At 38.9% G+C, this 16,827-nt stretch overlaps 1 protein-coding gene across 1 annotated transcript; it reads right to left on the bottom strand.

Moving 5' to 3' along the window:
- Positions 1-8,921: 8,921 nt before the first annotated feature.
- rundc3ab (RUN domain containing 3Ab) lies at positions 8,922-16,393 on the bottom strand. Its single transcript, XM_053511768.1, has 11 exons — positions 16,244-16,393; positions 14,495-14,610; positions 14,282-14,409; positions 13,993-14,078; positions 13,553-13,642; positions 12,507-12,587; positions 12,132-12,297; positions 11,210-11,367; positions 10,694-10,813; positions 10,067-10,176; positions 8,922-9,860 (listed from the first exon to the last, which is right to left on the bottom strand). Exons 1-11 carry the CDS (start codon positions 16,321-16,323, stop codon positions 9,718-9,720), a joined length of 1,278 nt encoding a protein of 425 aa, XP_053367743.1. The 5' UTR covers positions 16,324-16,393; the 3' UTR covers positions 8,922-9,717.
- Positions 16,394-16,827: the final 434 nt, after the last annotated feature.

Here is a 16,827-nt window from a genome sequence, read left to right as displayed (position 1 = left end):
TAAAGACAACAGGAGGATTTAGTGAAGACAAAGATAAATAAACTTTACAGAATATCTAGTTGTAATAAATATAAAAGATATATATAAACCTACACCACAGAGTGTGTAAAATACTGTTTTGGGGAATTCTGGAATGTAAATAAACTGGGATAACTTTAACCAGTGAACTTTGTTAGTGTTAATCCCGGACTGTCTGTATTATCGTCTGCATTAAATTAAAATGCGCTTTTCATACAAATAAGTTAGGCGATATAACACTCGTATATATTAGTTCATTTCTGAAGCCAAACTATAACTTCCCGAGTACTGACGCCCCCCACACCTCCCCACACACCTCCTCCCACTCATTAACTGATAAACACCTCAAGAGTTTTTTTCCAGCTCGGTAACTAAGCGCTCGCGCTACCGCGCAAAGTCACGGCCAAACTGAGAAAAATATAAACCCGGTTATGAGCGTTTAGCTCGCGAGCTCCTGTACATCTATCCTCAGCTTGTGTCCTTCATGAACTGCATCACATTATATTCACAGATATAACCTGCAGATTAACTCTTACCCAAAGAATAAATAAATGCTGAATTTATCCAGACACGCGGTCAGATTCTAAAGGCATTTTTATAGAGCACAAACACTCTTCATCCAGTAGTGCAGCTTTTGTAATAGGGACATTAATAGTATTTTTAAAGCTTTAGTGTCTTTTTAGTTGAAGAGGAGTGACATTGTGAGTTTGTGACACTGACAGTAAGCTGTGATGTTAACTCCAGACTTGGTAAACAGATCATTAAGTTATCTAAAGTTACATCTGACCGCTGCTGGTGCTGCCAGTGATTTTTAAAATGGCCGATAAAAAAACTAAACTGGGAAATAAACTGTAAACTAATCCCAAACAAATTTTATAAATTAAAAAAACACTTACCGGGAATAGTCCATTAAGCCGCCATCTTCATCTCTAGTGCAGTTTGGCAGCGTCAGTTCGGCGGGGGTGGGGGCGGGTTGTTAAAATCACGTGATTGCAACTCAGCGCAGCTAAATTGCTGGCTTGTGTTAACGTGTCCTTGAGAACGAAGCGCCATCTAGTGGTGGAACCAGGTCAATGCATAAATAGGGCTTGAATGGGCGTGTTTACTGTGAAATCTTGACACGCCTTTCTCGAAGAAAAAGGAGGGGGGACTACGGCGTGCATAGGGCAGCCGTACGCCATTCGTACGCAATTCACACTTCCGCGGCTATTTGGCGTGGCTCCATCTGTACCATCTCAGGGAGTTTTTCCTTGCCACTGTTACCCTCGGCTTGCTCACCTGGGACAAACTGACCATTTTGATTCATACACATTTACATTTCATACAAACTTAAATAATTCTTTTGATTGTGTAAAGCTGCTAAGCTACAATGACAATTGCTAAAAACGCTATACAAATAAAATTGAATTGAATTGAATTTGCCAATGCACTGTTCAAAAATTCTTAAAGTGATCCAACCTCTTTACATCCAACTTTAACTCATACCAGTGGGTCCTTTCCCCTTTTCTTTTCTGACCCTTACTTTACGTATACTTAATGGATGAAGTAAAACTACTTTTATTGATTTTAATGACATCCTAGAATGTTTATCATTTTCTAATTGTTTTAATCTAAAACTGGAATTTAATTTCATAAATTATTACAGTTTCGATGTTTATCGTACACTGTAACTGTAACTACTTGTATGATTTTGATAATAAACATTTTTCAAAATTGATCATCAACTATTATTACTTTAAAATTATAAAATGCATTAAGTAATAAATTAAAAGTTGGGTCCCTAATTTAATGATAGGTGATCGATGGAGGTAATTACAAATTAGCTTCTACCAATCTTGATGCTAATTAATGCTTAACCATTAGCTATAATTCATCATCTTGGTCATAATATTGCACTGTGAGCCTGCGGCAGGCAACAGCCATCGCGCAGTGGAGAAGGAGTCAACAAAGACTAACTGAGTGAAGGCTTGGGCGCACTACCTGGTGGCTATTAATGGGTAGCACTAAGGTTTAGCCCATTTGCTTGTCAGGCCAATAGTCATTGACGGCCTCTCCCGAACCTTGCACAATTGTGCTACAGATGTCACCATTAAGACTGCGCGTGTTTTCCCGGGGGATGCCGCAATTTGTCTTGCCGCAAGCAATATTTGGGAATTTAAATAAATGTGTTGTGCTTCATTGAATATCCACCAGATGGCGCATGAAGGGACTTTATGAAAGACATGGCATTGCCTTGGTTTAAATGGTCTTAAATTAAATGAATTTAATTACCTGATAGTAGGCTGACTTATAATCTGATAGTGTTAACTATGCGAATGTTCTGATTCGTGAATACTTAAAAATGTGTCACCATCATTAGAAAACATGAATAAACAATATATTATATTATATATTATAATATAATTTTGATATATATATATATATATATATATATATATATATATATATATATAAGTGTGTGTGTATAATGCACATAATATATATTATACATATACACTCACCTAAAGGATTATTAGGAACACCTGTTCAATTTCTTATTAATGCAATTATCTAATCAACCAATCACATGGCAGTTGCTTCAATGCATTTATGGGTGTGGTCCTGGTCAAGACAATCTCCTGAACTCCAAACTGAATGTCAGAATGAGAAAGAAGGGTAATTTAGGCAATTTTGAGCGTGGAATGGTTGTTGGTGCCAGACGGGCCGGTCTAAGTATTTCACAATTTGCTCAAGTTTTTACGCACAACCATTTCTAGGGTTTACAAAAAATGGTGTGAAAAGGGAAAAACATCCAGTATGCGGCAGTCCTGTGGGTGAAAATGCCTTGTTAATGCTAGAGGTCAGAGGAGAATGGGCCGACTGATTCAAGCTGATAGAAGAGCAACTTTGACTGAAATAAACACTCGGTACAACCGAGGTATGCAGCAAAGCATTTGTGAAGCCACAACACGCACAACCTTGAGGCTACAACAGCAGAAGACCCCACTGGGTACCACTCATCTCCACTACAAATAGGAAAAAGAGGCTACAATTTGCACAAGCTTAGCAAAATTGGACAGTGGAAGACTGGAAAAATGTTGCCTGGTCTGATGAGTCTCGATTTCTGTTGAGACATTCAAATGGTAGAGTCAGAATTTGGCGTAAACAGAAGGAGAACATGGATCCATTATGCCTTGTTACCATTGTGCAGGCTGCTGGTGGTGGTGTAATAGTGTGGGGGATGTTTTCTTGGCACTTTTTAGGCCCCTTAGTGCCAATCAGGCATAGTTTAAATGCCACAGGCTACCGGAGCATTGTTTCTGACCATGTCCATCCCTTTATGACCACCATGTACCCATCCTCTGATGGCTACTTCCAGCAGGATAATGCACCATGTCACAAAGCTCAAATCATTTGAAATTGGTTTCTTGAACATGACAATGAGTTCACTGTCCTAAAATGGCCCCCACATCTCAACCCAATAGAGCATCTTTGGAATGTGGTGAAATGGGAGCTTCGTGCCCTGGATGTGCATCTCACAAACCTCCATCAATTGCAAGATGCTATTTTAGCAATATGGGCCAACATTTCTAAAGAATGCTTTTAGCACCTTGTTGAATCAATGCCACGTAGAATTAGGGCAGTTCTGAAGGTGAAAGGGGTCAAACACCGTATAGTGTTCCTAATAATCCTTTAGGTAAGTGTATATAATAAAGTATGTGTGTGTATACAGTATATATATATATATATATATATATATATATATATATATATATATCTCTTCTTCTTTGTCTTTCGGCTGTTCCCTTTCGGGGTCGCCACAGCGAATCATCTGCCTCCATCTAACCCTATCCTCTGCATCCTCTTCTCTCACACCAACTAACTTCATGTCCTCTCTCACTGCATCCATAAATCTCCTCTTTGGTCTTCCTCTAGACCTCCTGCCTGGCAGTTCCAACCTCAGCATCCTTCTACCGATATATTCACAATCTCTCCTCTGAACATGCCCATGCGGAGAAGTACAGAGAAGGTAACAGGGAGTTGCATTGTGTTTTTTTTTAGATTTAGAGAAAGCGTATGACAGGGTGCCAAGAGAGGAGCTGTGGTATTGTATGAGGAAGTCTGGAGTGGCAGAGAAGTATGTTAGAGTGGTGCAGGACATGTATGAGAGCTGTAAGACAGTGGTAAGATGTGCTGTAGGTGTGACAGAAGAGTTCAAGGTGGAGGTGGGTCTGCATCAAGGATCGGCTCTAAGCCCCTTTTTGTTTGCTCTGGTGATGGACAGGATGACAGATGAGGTAAGACAGGAGTCCCCATGGACTATGATGTTTGCAGATGACATTGTGCTCCGTAGCAAGAGCAGGGAAGGGTATGCTCTGGAAAGCAGAGGAATGAAGGTTAGCCGCAGCAAGACGGAATACATGTGTGTAAATGAGAGGGACCCAGGAGGATCGGTGAGGCTACAGGGAGCAGAGGTAAAGAAGGTGCAGGATTTTAAGTACTTAGGGTCAACAGTCCAGAGCAACGGAGAGTGTGGAAAGGAGGTGAAGAGGCGGGTACAGGCAGGTTGGAATGGGTGGAGAAAAGTGTCAGGTGTGTTGTGCGATAAAAGAGTATCAGCGAGAATGAAAGGAAAGGTGTACAGGACAGTGGTGAGACCAGCGATGCTCTACAGCTTAGAGACAGTGGCGCTGAAGAAAAGACAGGAGGCAGAGTTGGAGGTAGCAGAGCTGAAGATGTTGAGGTTCTCTTTGGGAGTGACAGGGATGGATAGGATTAAGAATGAGTTTATCAGAGGGACAACCCACGTTAGATGTTTTGGAGATAAAGTCAGAGAGGCCAAATTGAGGTGGTTTGGACATGTTCAGAGGAGAGATTGTGAATATATCGGTAGAAGGATGCTGAGGTTGGAACTGCCAGGCAGGAGGTCTAGAGGAAGACCAAAGAGGAGATTTATGGATGCAGTGAGAGAAGACATGAAGTTAGTTGGTGTGAGAAAAGAGGATGCAGAGGATAGGGTAAGATGGAGGCAGATGATTCGCTGTGGCAACCCCTGAAAGGGAACAGCCGAAAGACAAAGAAGAAGAAGAAACATAATGAAAAGTATATTTTTTGTGGTGATACATTTAAGTAAAGTAAAACTGTTTGGAGGACTATATTTTTGATCCTCTCTTCATCCAAGAACATGTTTAGAGGATGAAGGCATGGTTTTTTAGTTTAAGGATATATTTTAGTTTTGAAACAATCATTTCAGGTGAAGACAATATCAGAAAGTTGGAAAGTTTCAGACCTTTTTTGCAATACAAGGTCAACTCGTTCTTGTGCAATATGCTGTGGAGATGAGACGCAGCACTGTTCAGCACTTTTTCAGAAAATTACATTTGTATTTTTATGTATCTGAGCAATGTTTTTTCATAAAAAAAGGTTTGTTTAATGAATACAGATCTTACAACCATACATAATCTGTATACATTTAATTTTTTCTGCTAAAAAGATTCGAAAAGACTCAAAAGCCAAACCGTAGGACTTTGGACTTGACTTGAGACTTGTTGGCCTTTGACTCGGGACTTGACTCGGGACTTGCCTGTCTTGACTCGGGACTTGACTCGGGACTTGAGGGCAATGAATTGAGACTTACTTTTTGAGACTTACTTTTTGAGACTTTGTCCCACCTCTGATATAGTTCATTCATGTCTTCTGATGATAGCGACACATTTTTACGTTTTTTACGTCAGATAGCCTACTATCAGGAAATTAAAATCAATTTCAACACCATTTAAACCGAGGCATTGCCATGTCTTTTATTATTTTGTCCCTGTTAAGACATTACAAAAACTATATAAGAGACGTTTAAAGCACGAATTTGGGCATCTCATTTCATCATTATGAAAATAATATGAAGCACTTATACACACGTTCATTATGAAATATCTGTTGTAAAACAAAATAAAATTCATGTTTGCTTTAGCATTGGAAACAATGTTGTTTTAGGTTAACTTCATACACAATTCATCGCTGTACTTGGTCCGGCTTTTGGATAAAGTCCTTCCATGCGCCATCTGGCGGATATTTAGTGAAGCACAAAACATTTATTTAAATTCCCGAATGTTGCAAGTCGCGGCAAGCCGCGCGCTAAATTGCGGCATCTCGCGGGAAAACACGTGCAGTTTTAATGGCGACATCTGTATAAATACAATATTTTCAGTGTCCAGTAGCACCAGTCTCACAGAGCAAAATGACAGCAAAATGAGACAGGTATTGTGATTTTTTTAAATTTATTTATTTCAAAAGATCCAAGACAATACTGCCAAAATGTATCATTTACAGACTGTTAGAAAATATTATTTGCGTTGTTTTTTACTGAGTCACAAAGGTGTTAAAAAGCATTCATGTTCACTAAATTATATGTGAATACATTTTGTATTCACCTGGCACAGAAATGGCTGGTACATTGCCATATTTTGGCAGTTTAGTTTATCTTTAGACAAAAAGCTTTCCTGTACAGTTTACATTTATATTTGGTGTTGTGCTATTTTAGTATAAGTAAGGCTTTTTAATATTTATTTACATGTAAATAAAATACATTCAAAGTTAAGTTACATTAAATATAGTTCATAATAATCAGAAACTGATTAATTCTATTTACATGTATTTCTATGGAAAAAAACTGAAATCAGTCTATGACCAAATCAGGGTCCGAACAGGGTTTTAGAAACGGTTTAAGTTCGTAAACCGAGGTTCCAGTGTATATGTTTATTTATCAACATGCAACCCAGCACATCAGGGGTCCGTTCTTCGTACGTCACTTGACACATCCGAGATGAATTGATACATCTAAGATGAGATCATTGTGCTAATTACGATCTGGCTAAATGGGTTCTTTGAGCACACCTGTTGTTGATGATTAGTATAGCTGGATTGAGTTGTCTAGGATTATTGCGCGCTCGTGCGTTGGTTTAAAAGGCGATACGCATTGACAGTAGAAACACTGATCACAAGCCCTTTGATTGGTTGACGAAATGGAAAAAGAGCGGCTCAACTTTTTTTGTAACACGTGTTATGCGCTGAAATGCCCCCCTGCCATGGATTGCGCCCCCACATAATCGCTATCAAATATTATATTAGAACATAAATTCATAGGTTAATGGTTTACAAATTACAAATTACATGAGACAATAAAATAAAATAAGCAATATGAAAATAAATATGTTGTACATGAAAAAATAGAAATATTATGTATACTTTTATATTGTTTATTTTATAATAAAATTAGTTTCGTCCATTTTATCATTATAAAATATTTATTTTATATATATATATATATATATATATATATATATATATATATATATATATATATGCATATTTTTATGACAAACCCCTGAAAAATAAATGTGTTACAAAATAAACATTATACAAGATTTTGTATTAATGGTCTTGATGGCTGTCTCGTGCCTAGGGTTTATTATAATAGTAATATCATATTTGATAACAATAAACCTATGAATTTATGTTCATATATAATATTTGATAGCGATTGTGTGTGTGGGGGGGGGAGGTCAAGGCAGGGGGCAAATACTTTTCTTTTTCCACGTGAGTCAGTTGTGCTCTTTAACCAATCAGATGTGACCTCGCCATTTCAACCAATCATAACCCGCCAGGAGCGCAGGCTAAATCCTGTTTACATGAAATAAACCTGCTCCAGAGCAGGTTTAAGCTTACGGATGTGTTGCTATGACAGCAAATGCTAGAAGCGCATCGAAGAACGAAACAATCCAAGATCAGGACAAATCCACAACAATCAAATCCAGCTAACTGAGTTAGCGACGTACGAAGAACGGACCCCAGGCGACAGATATATATCCATCATCTCTGCTCTAGTTATTTACATGGTTGGCTTGCCAGCTTGATGCCTGATTGTACCTGGTAGTATCTGGGCTCAAACCGGGGACCTCCTGGTTAGCAGTCCAACACCACCAAGCTACCCCATATACAGTGAATCCAGAAAGTATTCAAAACCGCCAGGACTCTTGAAAAAGTTCAAACCCACCAGGACTTCTACTTAAGCTGGCCAGCCATCTAAACTGAGCAATCAGGGGATAAGGGCCTTAGGAGGTGACCAAGAACCCGATTATCACTCTGTCAGACCTCCAGAGGTCCTCTGAGGAGAGAGGAGAACCTTTCAGAAGGACAACCATCTCTGCAGCAATCAAGCAATCAGACCTATATGGTAGAGCGGCCAGAGAGTCTTATCATACCTGAGAATTTTGTTTCTCATTGACTGAGAGTCCTTCAGGTGCCTTTTTACTAAGGAGTGGCTTCCGCCTGGCACTGTATACGTATATATGTTAGGAAAATTGAGTTTCTTGTTGAAAACATGTATCTTTAGTCTGTGACCACAATTAATTTAGCATCATTCATTCATTCATTCATTTACATATTAACAAATTTTAAATTGGTCACAGGAAAAAATAGACCTTACATCAAGACCTGATTCAGCAGCCATTGCTGTATTCACAGTAGCTATTTTCATCGTTATACTGTAGTAGTGGTGACTGTTTGGGGATTTGCTCATCCAACTACTGTACACGAAAGTAGTAGTGAGCTCAGGCACTGATGTTGCAGTCACAGTTTACCCCCAAGGTGTTTAATAGGGTTGAGGTCACAATTATTTAATTAAATCAGAAGTCTACCTGCTTTAAACCCTGTTTCCCAGTTTGTGGGACCGACTCCAATTCTCTTTTTTCGTGATGGCTCTGAAATTGAATGATGAAAAGCATTCTCGCATAAAAATAAATAATTGATGAAAAGCATTCTCGCATAAAAATATGCTAATACCTCGATGCCTGACAGCATAAAACAAAAAAATTAATCAAACAAAATTAAAACATTTAACTTAAACCAAATGACGCACACAAGAAGGATTCAAAAAGAGGCAGTTGTTTTATTGCAGAGAGAACAGGAACCGCCATGTTTCCACTGTCGTTATAAATGTGATGTTACAGTGTTAAAATGAATAAACATTAGAATTACGACTGTAATTCTGTCCAGTGCCAATCTCACCCTCAGTCAAACAACAAAGTTCAATCAGATTTAATCAGATTCTTTAATTTAGTGATTTTTTTTGCCCAGTTTTTATCAAGAGGTGAGAACAGATTCTGAAGGTGCTAAAGTGGCAGTTACATGTACACTAAATTATATGTTTACTTGTCTGTAAGACTCCAGATATATGTATTTTTATATGCATTTTGTATTCACGTGGCACAGAAATGGCTGTTACATTGCCATATTTTGGCAGTTCGGTTTATCTTTAGACAACCAAAAGAAAACCTATTGATAAATTAAAGAGAAAAACAAATATGGCAGGTGCTGAGATTTGATAAAGTATGTATTGTGTAGCTAGCGTGTCTGGTGGTTAGGCAGTCGGTGCATAGTCCACAGTTAATGGAAAGTGTATGGCAAAAACACCCAGAGACATGACGGTAAACATTCAAACAGGAGAAAGGAAAGGTTAAAGGTTGAATAAATTAGGTGCCAATATGAAACTCTGTGGCAATCGTCTGTTTCTGTAATATACCACACAAGTAAACTCGTTGTACTACATTTGCTGTGAACATTAAACATACAGTAGGCAAATGATCAGCTGCTGTGTCTTTGGATGCCTTTGTTGATTAAAATATATTTCTGTCTGTGTGTGTGTGTCTGTGTGTGTGTGTGGTTCTAGCTGGGTGTGAGAGCAGGACTTGGCTCTGCACTGATGTTCACCAGGCACTCTGTGGACCTCAGGCTGGGCAGAGACTTACAGCTGGGTAACGAGTTCAGTGAACCACACAGTCCCAAGATGGAGGGTGTATATTCTTTATCTGTGAAGAATAAGAGAAAAAAACAGGACATTTATCTCTCCTATCCCATTCAAGGGGCTTGATCCAGTTGCTTTTTTTATACTAGAATCTATTATTCAGATTAAAATGTATACTTTCTGTTTAATTTGATATTTAGATCATCATTTCCAAGTGAAATCATTCCCTTACACTGGTATTTCAGTCTAAACAGAATCTGGAGGTTTTACCTGTTCGGCACCATGGCTGGCCGTTTGGTTTCCCTTCGGCCTTCTGGGAATCCGAGTCCAAGCTTACATGTGCTGAGAGAAGCTCGGGACTCTGAAAGCTTCCACTGCGGCTTTAACACAAAGAACAAACTTCAGTTATGATACGTCCATCCATCTAGTAACCTCTGTAGTCCAACTAGGAACCATGGAGGCCATGGAAAAAAACAACCGTCATGGAGGCCATGGAGAAAAACAAATATGGCAGGTGCTAAGATTTGATAAACTATGTATTGTGTAGCTAGCGTGTCGGTGCATAGGCAAGTCGGTGCATAATCCACAGTTAATGGAAAGTGAATGGCAAAAACACCCAGAGACATGACGCAAACATTCAAACAGGAGAAAGGAAAGGGTAAAGGTTGAATAAATTAGGTGCCAATGTGAAAATCTGTGGCAATCATCTGTTTCTGTATTATCCTACACTGGTAACTGTTTTCTCCATGGTCTCCATGACGGTGACGTTTGTATTTATTCCTATTTTTTACGACCGTGGCAGGAGAAGCATCTTATTAATGATGGAAACTGGTAAATTGCAGAAACATTTAAATTATTATTATGATTATTATGATTATTAAGATGCCAATATCTGACCTGCGGTAAAGCTGGCTTTCTTCCTGGTTTTTGTATGTATGAAGTGATGGCCACTGGTTTACAAGAGGAATAGATATGTCCTTAGACAAAGGATGAGCTCCACCAGGAATCAGACTTGTCCTGGGAAACAAAACCACTAAAAAATCAGTGCACCAGCTCCAACCATAGCATTCTAAATATTCTAAAGAGAACATTAAGCCTGCATAAATTTACCGCTCTAGTAGAAAACTGAAAAACAACAACTTGATGAAGTGGCTTCCACTCAACTGTCTCATAGAAATATAAAACCAGTTTTGACTGCAAAACATTTTGTCAGTTTTGAGAGAAATATAACAAAATAAAAAATATTACAAAATGATAAGGATTATTTTGTGCATGGTTCCTTGAGTCACCAGGCTGATCTTCTTTTTAAGGGAGAAAAATATCTGAATAAATAAAAGGCAGAAAATGGTGTTTATATTATTTTATACTCAAATTATTCATACTGACAAAACAATGTTTGTGTGTGTTTCTTACAGCTGCTCCTGTAGCTCCAGTACGACCGACTCCAATTCTCTTTTTTCCTGATGGCTCTGAAGTTGAATCTCCTCTAGTTTCTTGTTTAGTTTTTTGTTTTCCATCTCTAGGTTCTTTAACTGTGACTCTCGCAATCGTACGAGCTCCTCCAGATAGCCCTGCAGACACGCACACACACTTGAGCTCTGGACATCACTTCACAGCATCTTTAAATTTGAATGTTTAAGAAGCAACATTATTATGTACGGAAGCTAACATTTTTCTCCATATTCGAATTTAGGTTGCACTAAATTGCTCCCGATACTGGTGTAATGCAGTTTAACATTTTTTCAGTTACACCCCCATTCCTCTCAGTCAATTTGCTCCCAAACCTACATCAATCCAAATTCGTTACGACCTCTGGAGAGCTGGGTAGAGGTTCATAATGGCTCTTTACAAGCATCAGCCTGGACTTACAGTATCATAACATTAACACATGGCCTGGTTTCATTGTTAATTCTTTAGAAGGGTATAACATGTTAGATTTATTTAAATCATTAATGGCTTGATGTGGTGTTGCTGCACTTGAAAAATTAACCAAATACCGCAGATTGCAGGTTTCAGATTTCAGAGCCAATTTTAGGGCCGATTTTGAATCAGGAGACATCAGGAGAGGTCAGTAGCAAATTTGACTGAGTGAAATAAGGGTATTCGTTTTCCTGATATTAATAATGATTAAAAGAAAAAAAACCAGACCTATGGGACAAATAAGAAACAACTCTTTTGTTTTCCTATATTGTTCTTGACCAGGCAGATTTGTTTAATGTACACAGTAATTCATAAGTTTAAGTCTTATATTTAAACATAAACTTCTGAGAAACAGAGACGGAACAGAATCTCCAGTGGTAACAGATATTTTTTTTTCTATAACAGCAAAACTCACCTTCTGGGCATTGACGATCTTAAACCTCTGATCCATCCTGCGACATTTGCTGCTCCAGCTCTCTTCGTCCGTGACCAGCGGGATGTAGGGATGCTCAGGAATGCTGTCGTCACTGTTGCTGCTGTCCACGCTGCAGCAATCATCGTCATCGCTCAGGTAGTCATAGCTAAATATGTGAAAAAATTGCAACAAAATGCTCTAAAGAGAGTTGTAAGTGTAATGGGTGACTTTGTGCGAGTTGTGAACAATAACATTATTGATAAAAAAGAATCCAGTAGTATGCAATACATAAATAGTCAATTTGTTATATTGACTCTTAAAATATTACCCTGTATAGATGACTAAAATGCAATAATGATCTAAATGTGATCTCACCTCTGCGTGAATTTGAGATATGGCGTATAGTCGATCACCGCCTCCGTTTTTCCATCCAGAGCTTCTCCCTTTAAACAGAAACTGAGAAAACAACACAACTCAGCATCACTTTATCTCAACACACAGTTTTTTGGGAGAGGGATTTTTTACCACTGCGCCATTCGAAGGCCATCTCAACACACAGTTAACTTGTAATCTATCTCACCTTACTTTAAATCTGTCAGGAATAACCCCTAGAGGGCACCGTGCGTCCTCACTCACTCACTCACTCACTCACTCATCTTCTATACCACTTTATCCTGTATTCAGGGTTGCGGGGACCTGGAGCCTACTATAGTCAAATTCAAATTCAAATTTTATTTGTCATATACACAGTCATAAACAGTACGATCTGCAGTGAAATGCTTTGACAACTGCTTGTGACGTAAGAATAAAAGAATAGGAATAGGAATAGGAAATAAATATGAAAATTAAAATAAAGGGTAAGTTTAACTAGGGAAGAATAAAATAAAAATATACAAATTAAAGTTAAAAATAAAATAACTGTACACAAAAATACACAATATAGAAAATATATGGAGAATATATTAAAAAATGTAAAACAATAAGAGCAGCCGAATAAATGGTAATAAAAATCTAGTCTAGTATGACTTCAGTTTAATACTGTAACCACAGTTATTTATGCTGGTGGATTCTGTTTAGAAAAAAATTATGATTAATTTAACTACAATTCCTTCTACATTATTATAGTATTAATTATAACTATAAACACATTCTTTAGCAGATTCTTTAAACAAATTCTTTAATTACTAAAAAAATGCAACAAACTTGGCTCACTGATGTGATTTTAAGATGATTAAAACACTTAGGGATTGTGCTGTTGTAAAAAATAATCAATATTATGATGAGTTTAATAGTTTATATAAAGTACATGAAGCCATAAGAAGCGGAGAAAACTAGTGGTTATACACTGTCATATGATCCAGTTTGTGCTCGGCCATAAACCCCGCGCCTTTTTAAAGTCCTTCTGTTAAATCTCAACTCACCTGAAGTCAATTGCCCCCAGACCAATTAACATTCCTGTGAGAACGCTGGCTTCTTCTCGTAACATGATGGCGCCTTCATCATAGAACCTCCTGCAGACAAAATGCACAAAGAATCGAATATAAAAATATGCACATTTTTTGTCTTGATTTTTTCTGGAGTTTTCCTATGTCTTATTTTATTTATTTGTTTATTTAATTAGGGACCGCACACTAAGCATTGCTGCGCACAGGCAACCGATGCCGCATACATGGGGCATATAGAACAAGGCTATATTCTTGAAAAACTTTGTAATGTGTCCTTCTAAAGTCAAGTACAAGTTACTACGCAACTGTATCTATGCTTATTATGTGCCACATCAGACAGATTTTTTATACTTATCTGTGTGTAAATATGCTTAACATTCTACGTTTCCATGTATATAAGAAGTAAAGAGTTGGACCTGGTGGTGCGGCTGTCCCTCAGCGCTGTGGCAATGTATTCAGACAGGCGTTTTTCCATCAGTGCGACTCTTATCCAAGCTCTGCCCTACATATAACAATACAAGGATAACAGTAACAATAAATCAGCGGAAGTAACAAGAAAGTAACAAGCAATTTCCCTCTGGGATTAATAAAGTTATTTGAATCTTGAATCTTGAATTCACTCAGGATTTTCTGTTAATTTTCTGTTTTCTATTTTCTGTTAATAAGCTTTGTGAATTTATTCCTGCTGAAACTTCTGACCCTCACCTTTGCTCGGGACGAGCTGATGTTCTCCATGTTCTCTATGCTGCCGATGCAGCTGTTCTGCACTTTACTACAGGCCAGGCGGATGAAGTCCCAGAAACTGCGCTGGCCATCGAACCAGCTTCCTGCTCCTTACACAGAAGAAAACAAATTACAAAAATAGGCAATTTTCTTACCCCCTCATTGGTGTATAAGAATACAATTCATCTTTTAAACCTTTAAATCGATGGCTTAGGATGTGCTCAAGAATAGAGGCGAAATTGATGAACTCCTCTGACGAGTCATCGATCGGTTCTGCCGTATACTTCTCCAGCAATGTCTTCACCGAAAACCTGCCACACACAGACACAAAGACGATTTCACATGATTTCCGACATGCTTTAAAGAGATCTTAGGTGATAAATGCATGTGCTATAACCGATCTTGAAAAAAGAGCTAGCCCACACCCAGCCCCCGGTTGGTAGCTGTCGTTTGATTAGGGCAGAGCTGACTGATGGATGGAAACAGGGTAAGTTAACAAACTGGGCAGGAAAATTTAGAAAGGGAAAAAGGAAAAAGCAAACTCTGGAATAGCTTATTCTGAATCCCAAGGAAAGTGGCACTGACGTCGCCTGGTGATGTCTCGTGGAACAACAATGCCCCAACTGCCTCCCCCAGCAAACAGGACTGGGAGAAACAAACGAGCTGTGACGTTAAGTTAACCTGAACACAAATCTGCAAGAAGCAACTCTCTGCCTCAGCAAAAATGTTTCTCAAATCCCAGGCCGCTCCCTGCATCTTATATAACTGCACTAGACATAATAGAAATTCATTCAGACAGGGTGAAGTAACAGTCTTAGTGCACTATGTCCAGTAACATCCAACACCAAGTCACTGACAGCTTGCTTTTCCCCAGGTAGGTGCACCTCACCCCAGGGATGGATTGGCACCCGGTCCAGGATGTACCCTGTTTCGTTCCCTAAGTCTCCTGGAATAGGCTCCAGGCTCCCCTGACCCGGTATACAGGAGAAAGTGGTATAGACGATAAGTGAGTGAGTGATGAATAACATGAAGCGTTTACAGGTTGAGGAATGACATGAAATGACTGAGGCTTTCCATAAAGCACACCCACTAGCATTTGTTTTGGTTGAATAACTTTAAATTTACATCTCAATAAAAATATAGAATGATTATTAATCTTTTTTTTTACTTTATTATTGTGTTTGTAAACTAAAAATCATTACTATTTTAGAAAATAAAACTATTTTTATTACTGTTTTTATATTACTTTAAAGCAGTTATTTAATACACCCTCTACAGCTTCCACGTCAGGCTGGCACCGACCGCTCCGCGCGCGCGTCCTTTCGCCCTGACGGAAGGTTGTCGTCATGGCAACGACCTCATCCGGGAACTAATCATGAATCGCGTCACCAGAGAAAGAAAGCAACGCGTCGCTATTTTTCTGGTTTTACCAAAAGAACTCGAGACACAACAAACCTTACGATTTTCTCTTTTCTTTTTTTAGTCGTTATATAGATAAACATATTCATTCTTATTTCTCCTTTTTTTTAGGTACTGCCGAGGAGTGGTGCTCGTCACCGAGCTGTAATAAATAAGCTATTGTTATTGTCGCTTGCACAATAAACAAAAGGCTAACTAGACAAAAATATCTATCTGTGGATTTCACATTATACACGGCGCGGACCAGGTGATGTGTTCACAGTGGAGATTTATTGGTTTGTTTCCCTGACCTCTATATCACAATATCACTAACGTTAATGTTACATCTCAATAATAATAATATTTATTAATAATAATAATAATAATAATAATAATGTGTGAATGGACTTAAAGTAAAACCCAGAATAATGAGGGGGAGAATTCCATCCCATCCTTTCTTTAATGTTCGGATCAGTGAACCGCACCGCGTCATTATTACAGTAATAATGCACCAGGCCGGGTGTTGATTAAAGTTCCTTAACGCACCTGCACACGGTGATCAGGTTCTTCCGTTCCACTGCCACGTTCCTCGAGCCGCCTTTCTTCGCGTGCGCGCCCATCGCCATCGCGGTGTGCGCGCGTGCGTTTCGGGAAGAGGACGGCGGCACCCGGCGCCGCTGTCCGTTTCAGCACCACGGCCGGCCGCGGAACCGGAAGCGGAAACAAACCCCTCCCTTCCCCCGCTATACGGGCAAGACCCTCACCTTCTGATTCATAAGATGGATCTGTCCATAAAACTACAAATAATAATAATAATAATAATAATAATTCGGGTTCTGTATTAAAAGGTAAACACTGCTGATGATGATTACTCAGTCTTCCTCTAGTGTGTATATAGTGCGCACACACACACACACACACACGTATACACACGCTCATTCACACGACAGACAGGCAATTTAAGGATGGCAGTTAGCCCAATCTGCAGGTCTTTAGACTGTGGGAGGAAACCAAAGTACCCAGGGGGAAACCCACCAAGCACGGGGAGAGCATGCAAATTCCACGTACACAAACCCGAGGCAAAAGTCGAACCCGAACCCTGGAGGTGCGAGGCAACAGTGCTAACCACT

The sequence above is a fragment of the Clarias gariepinus genome, chromosome 14 (assembly GCF_024256425.1).
Source record: "Clarias gariepinus isolate MV-2021 ecotype Netherlands chromosome 14, CGAR_prim_01v2, whole genome shotgun sequence".
NCBI lineage: Eukaryota > Metazoa > Chordata > Actinopteri > Siluriformes > Clariidae > Clarias > Clarias gariepinus.
This window is presented reverse-complemented; position numbering and strand designations above follow the sequence as displayed.

Excerpts from the sequence above, each read along its gene's own strand:
- rundc3ab (XM_053511768.1), bottom strand. The coding sequence starts at position 16,323 with ATGGCGATGGGCGCGCACGCGAAGAAAGGCGGCTCGAGGAACGTGGCA. Across the intron at positions 13,643-13,992 it reads AGGGACAGCCGCACCACCAG|GAGGTTCTATGATGAAGGCG; the intron begins GTCCAACTCTTT and ends TTTTGTCTGCAG. Across the intron at positions 10,814-11,209 it reads CTGGAGCTACAGGAGCAGCT|GACAAGTCTGATTCCTGGTG; the intron begins GTAAGAAACACA and ends TTTGTTTCCCAG.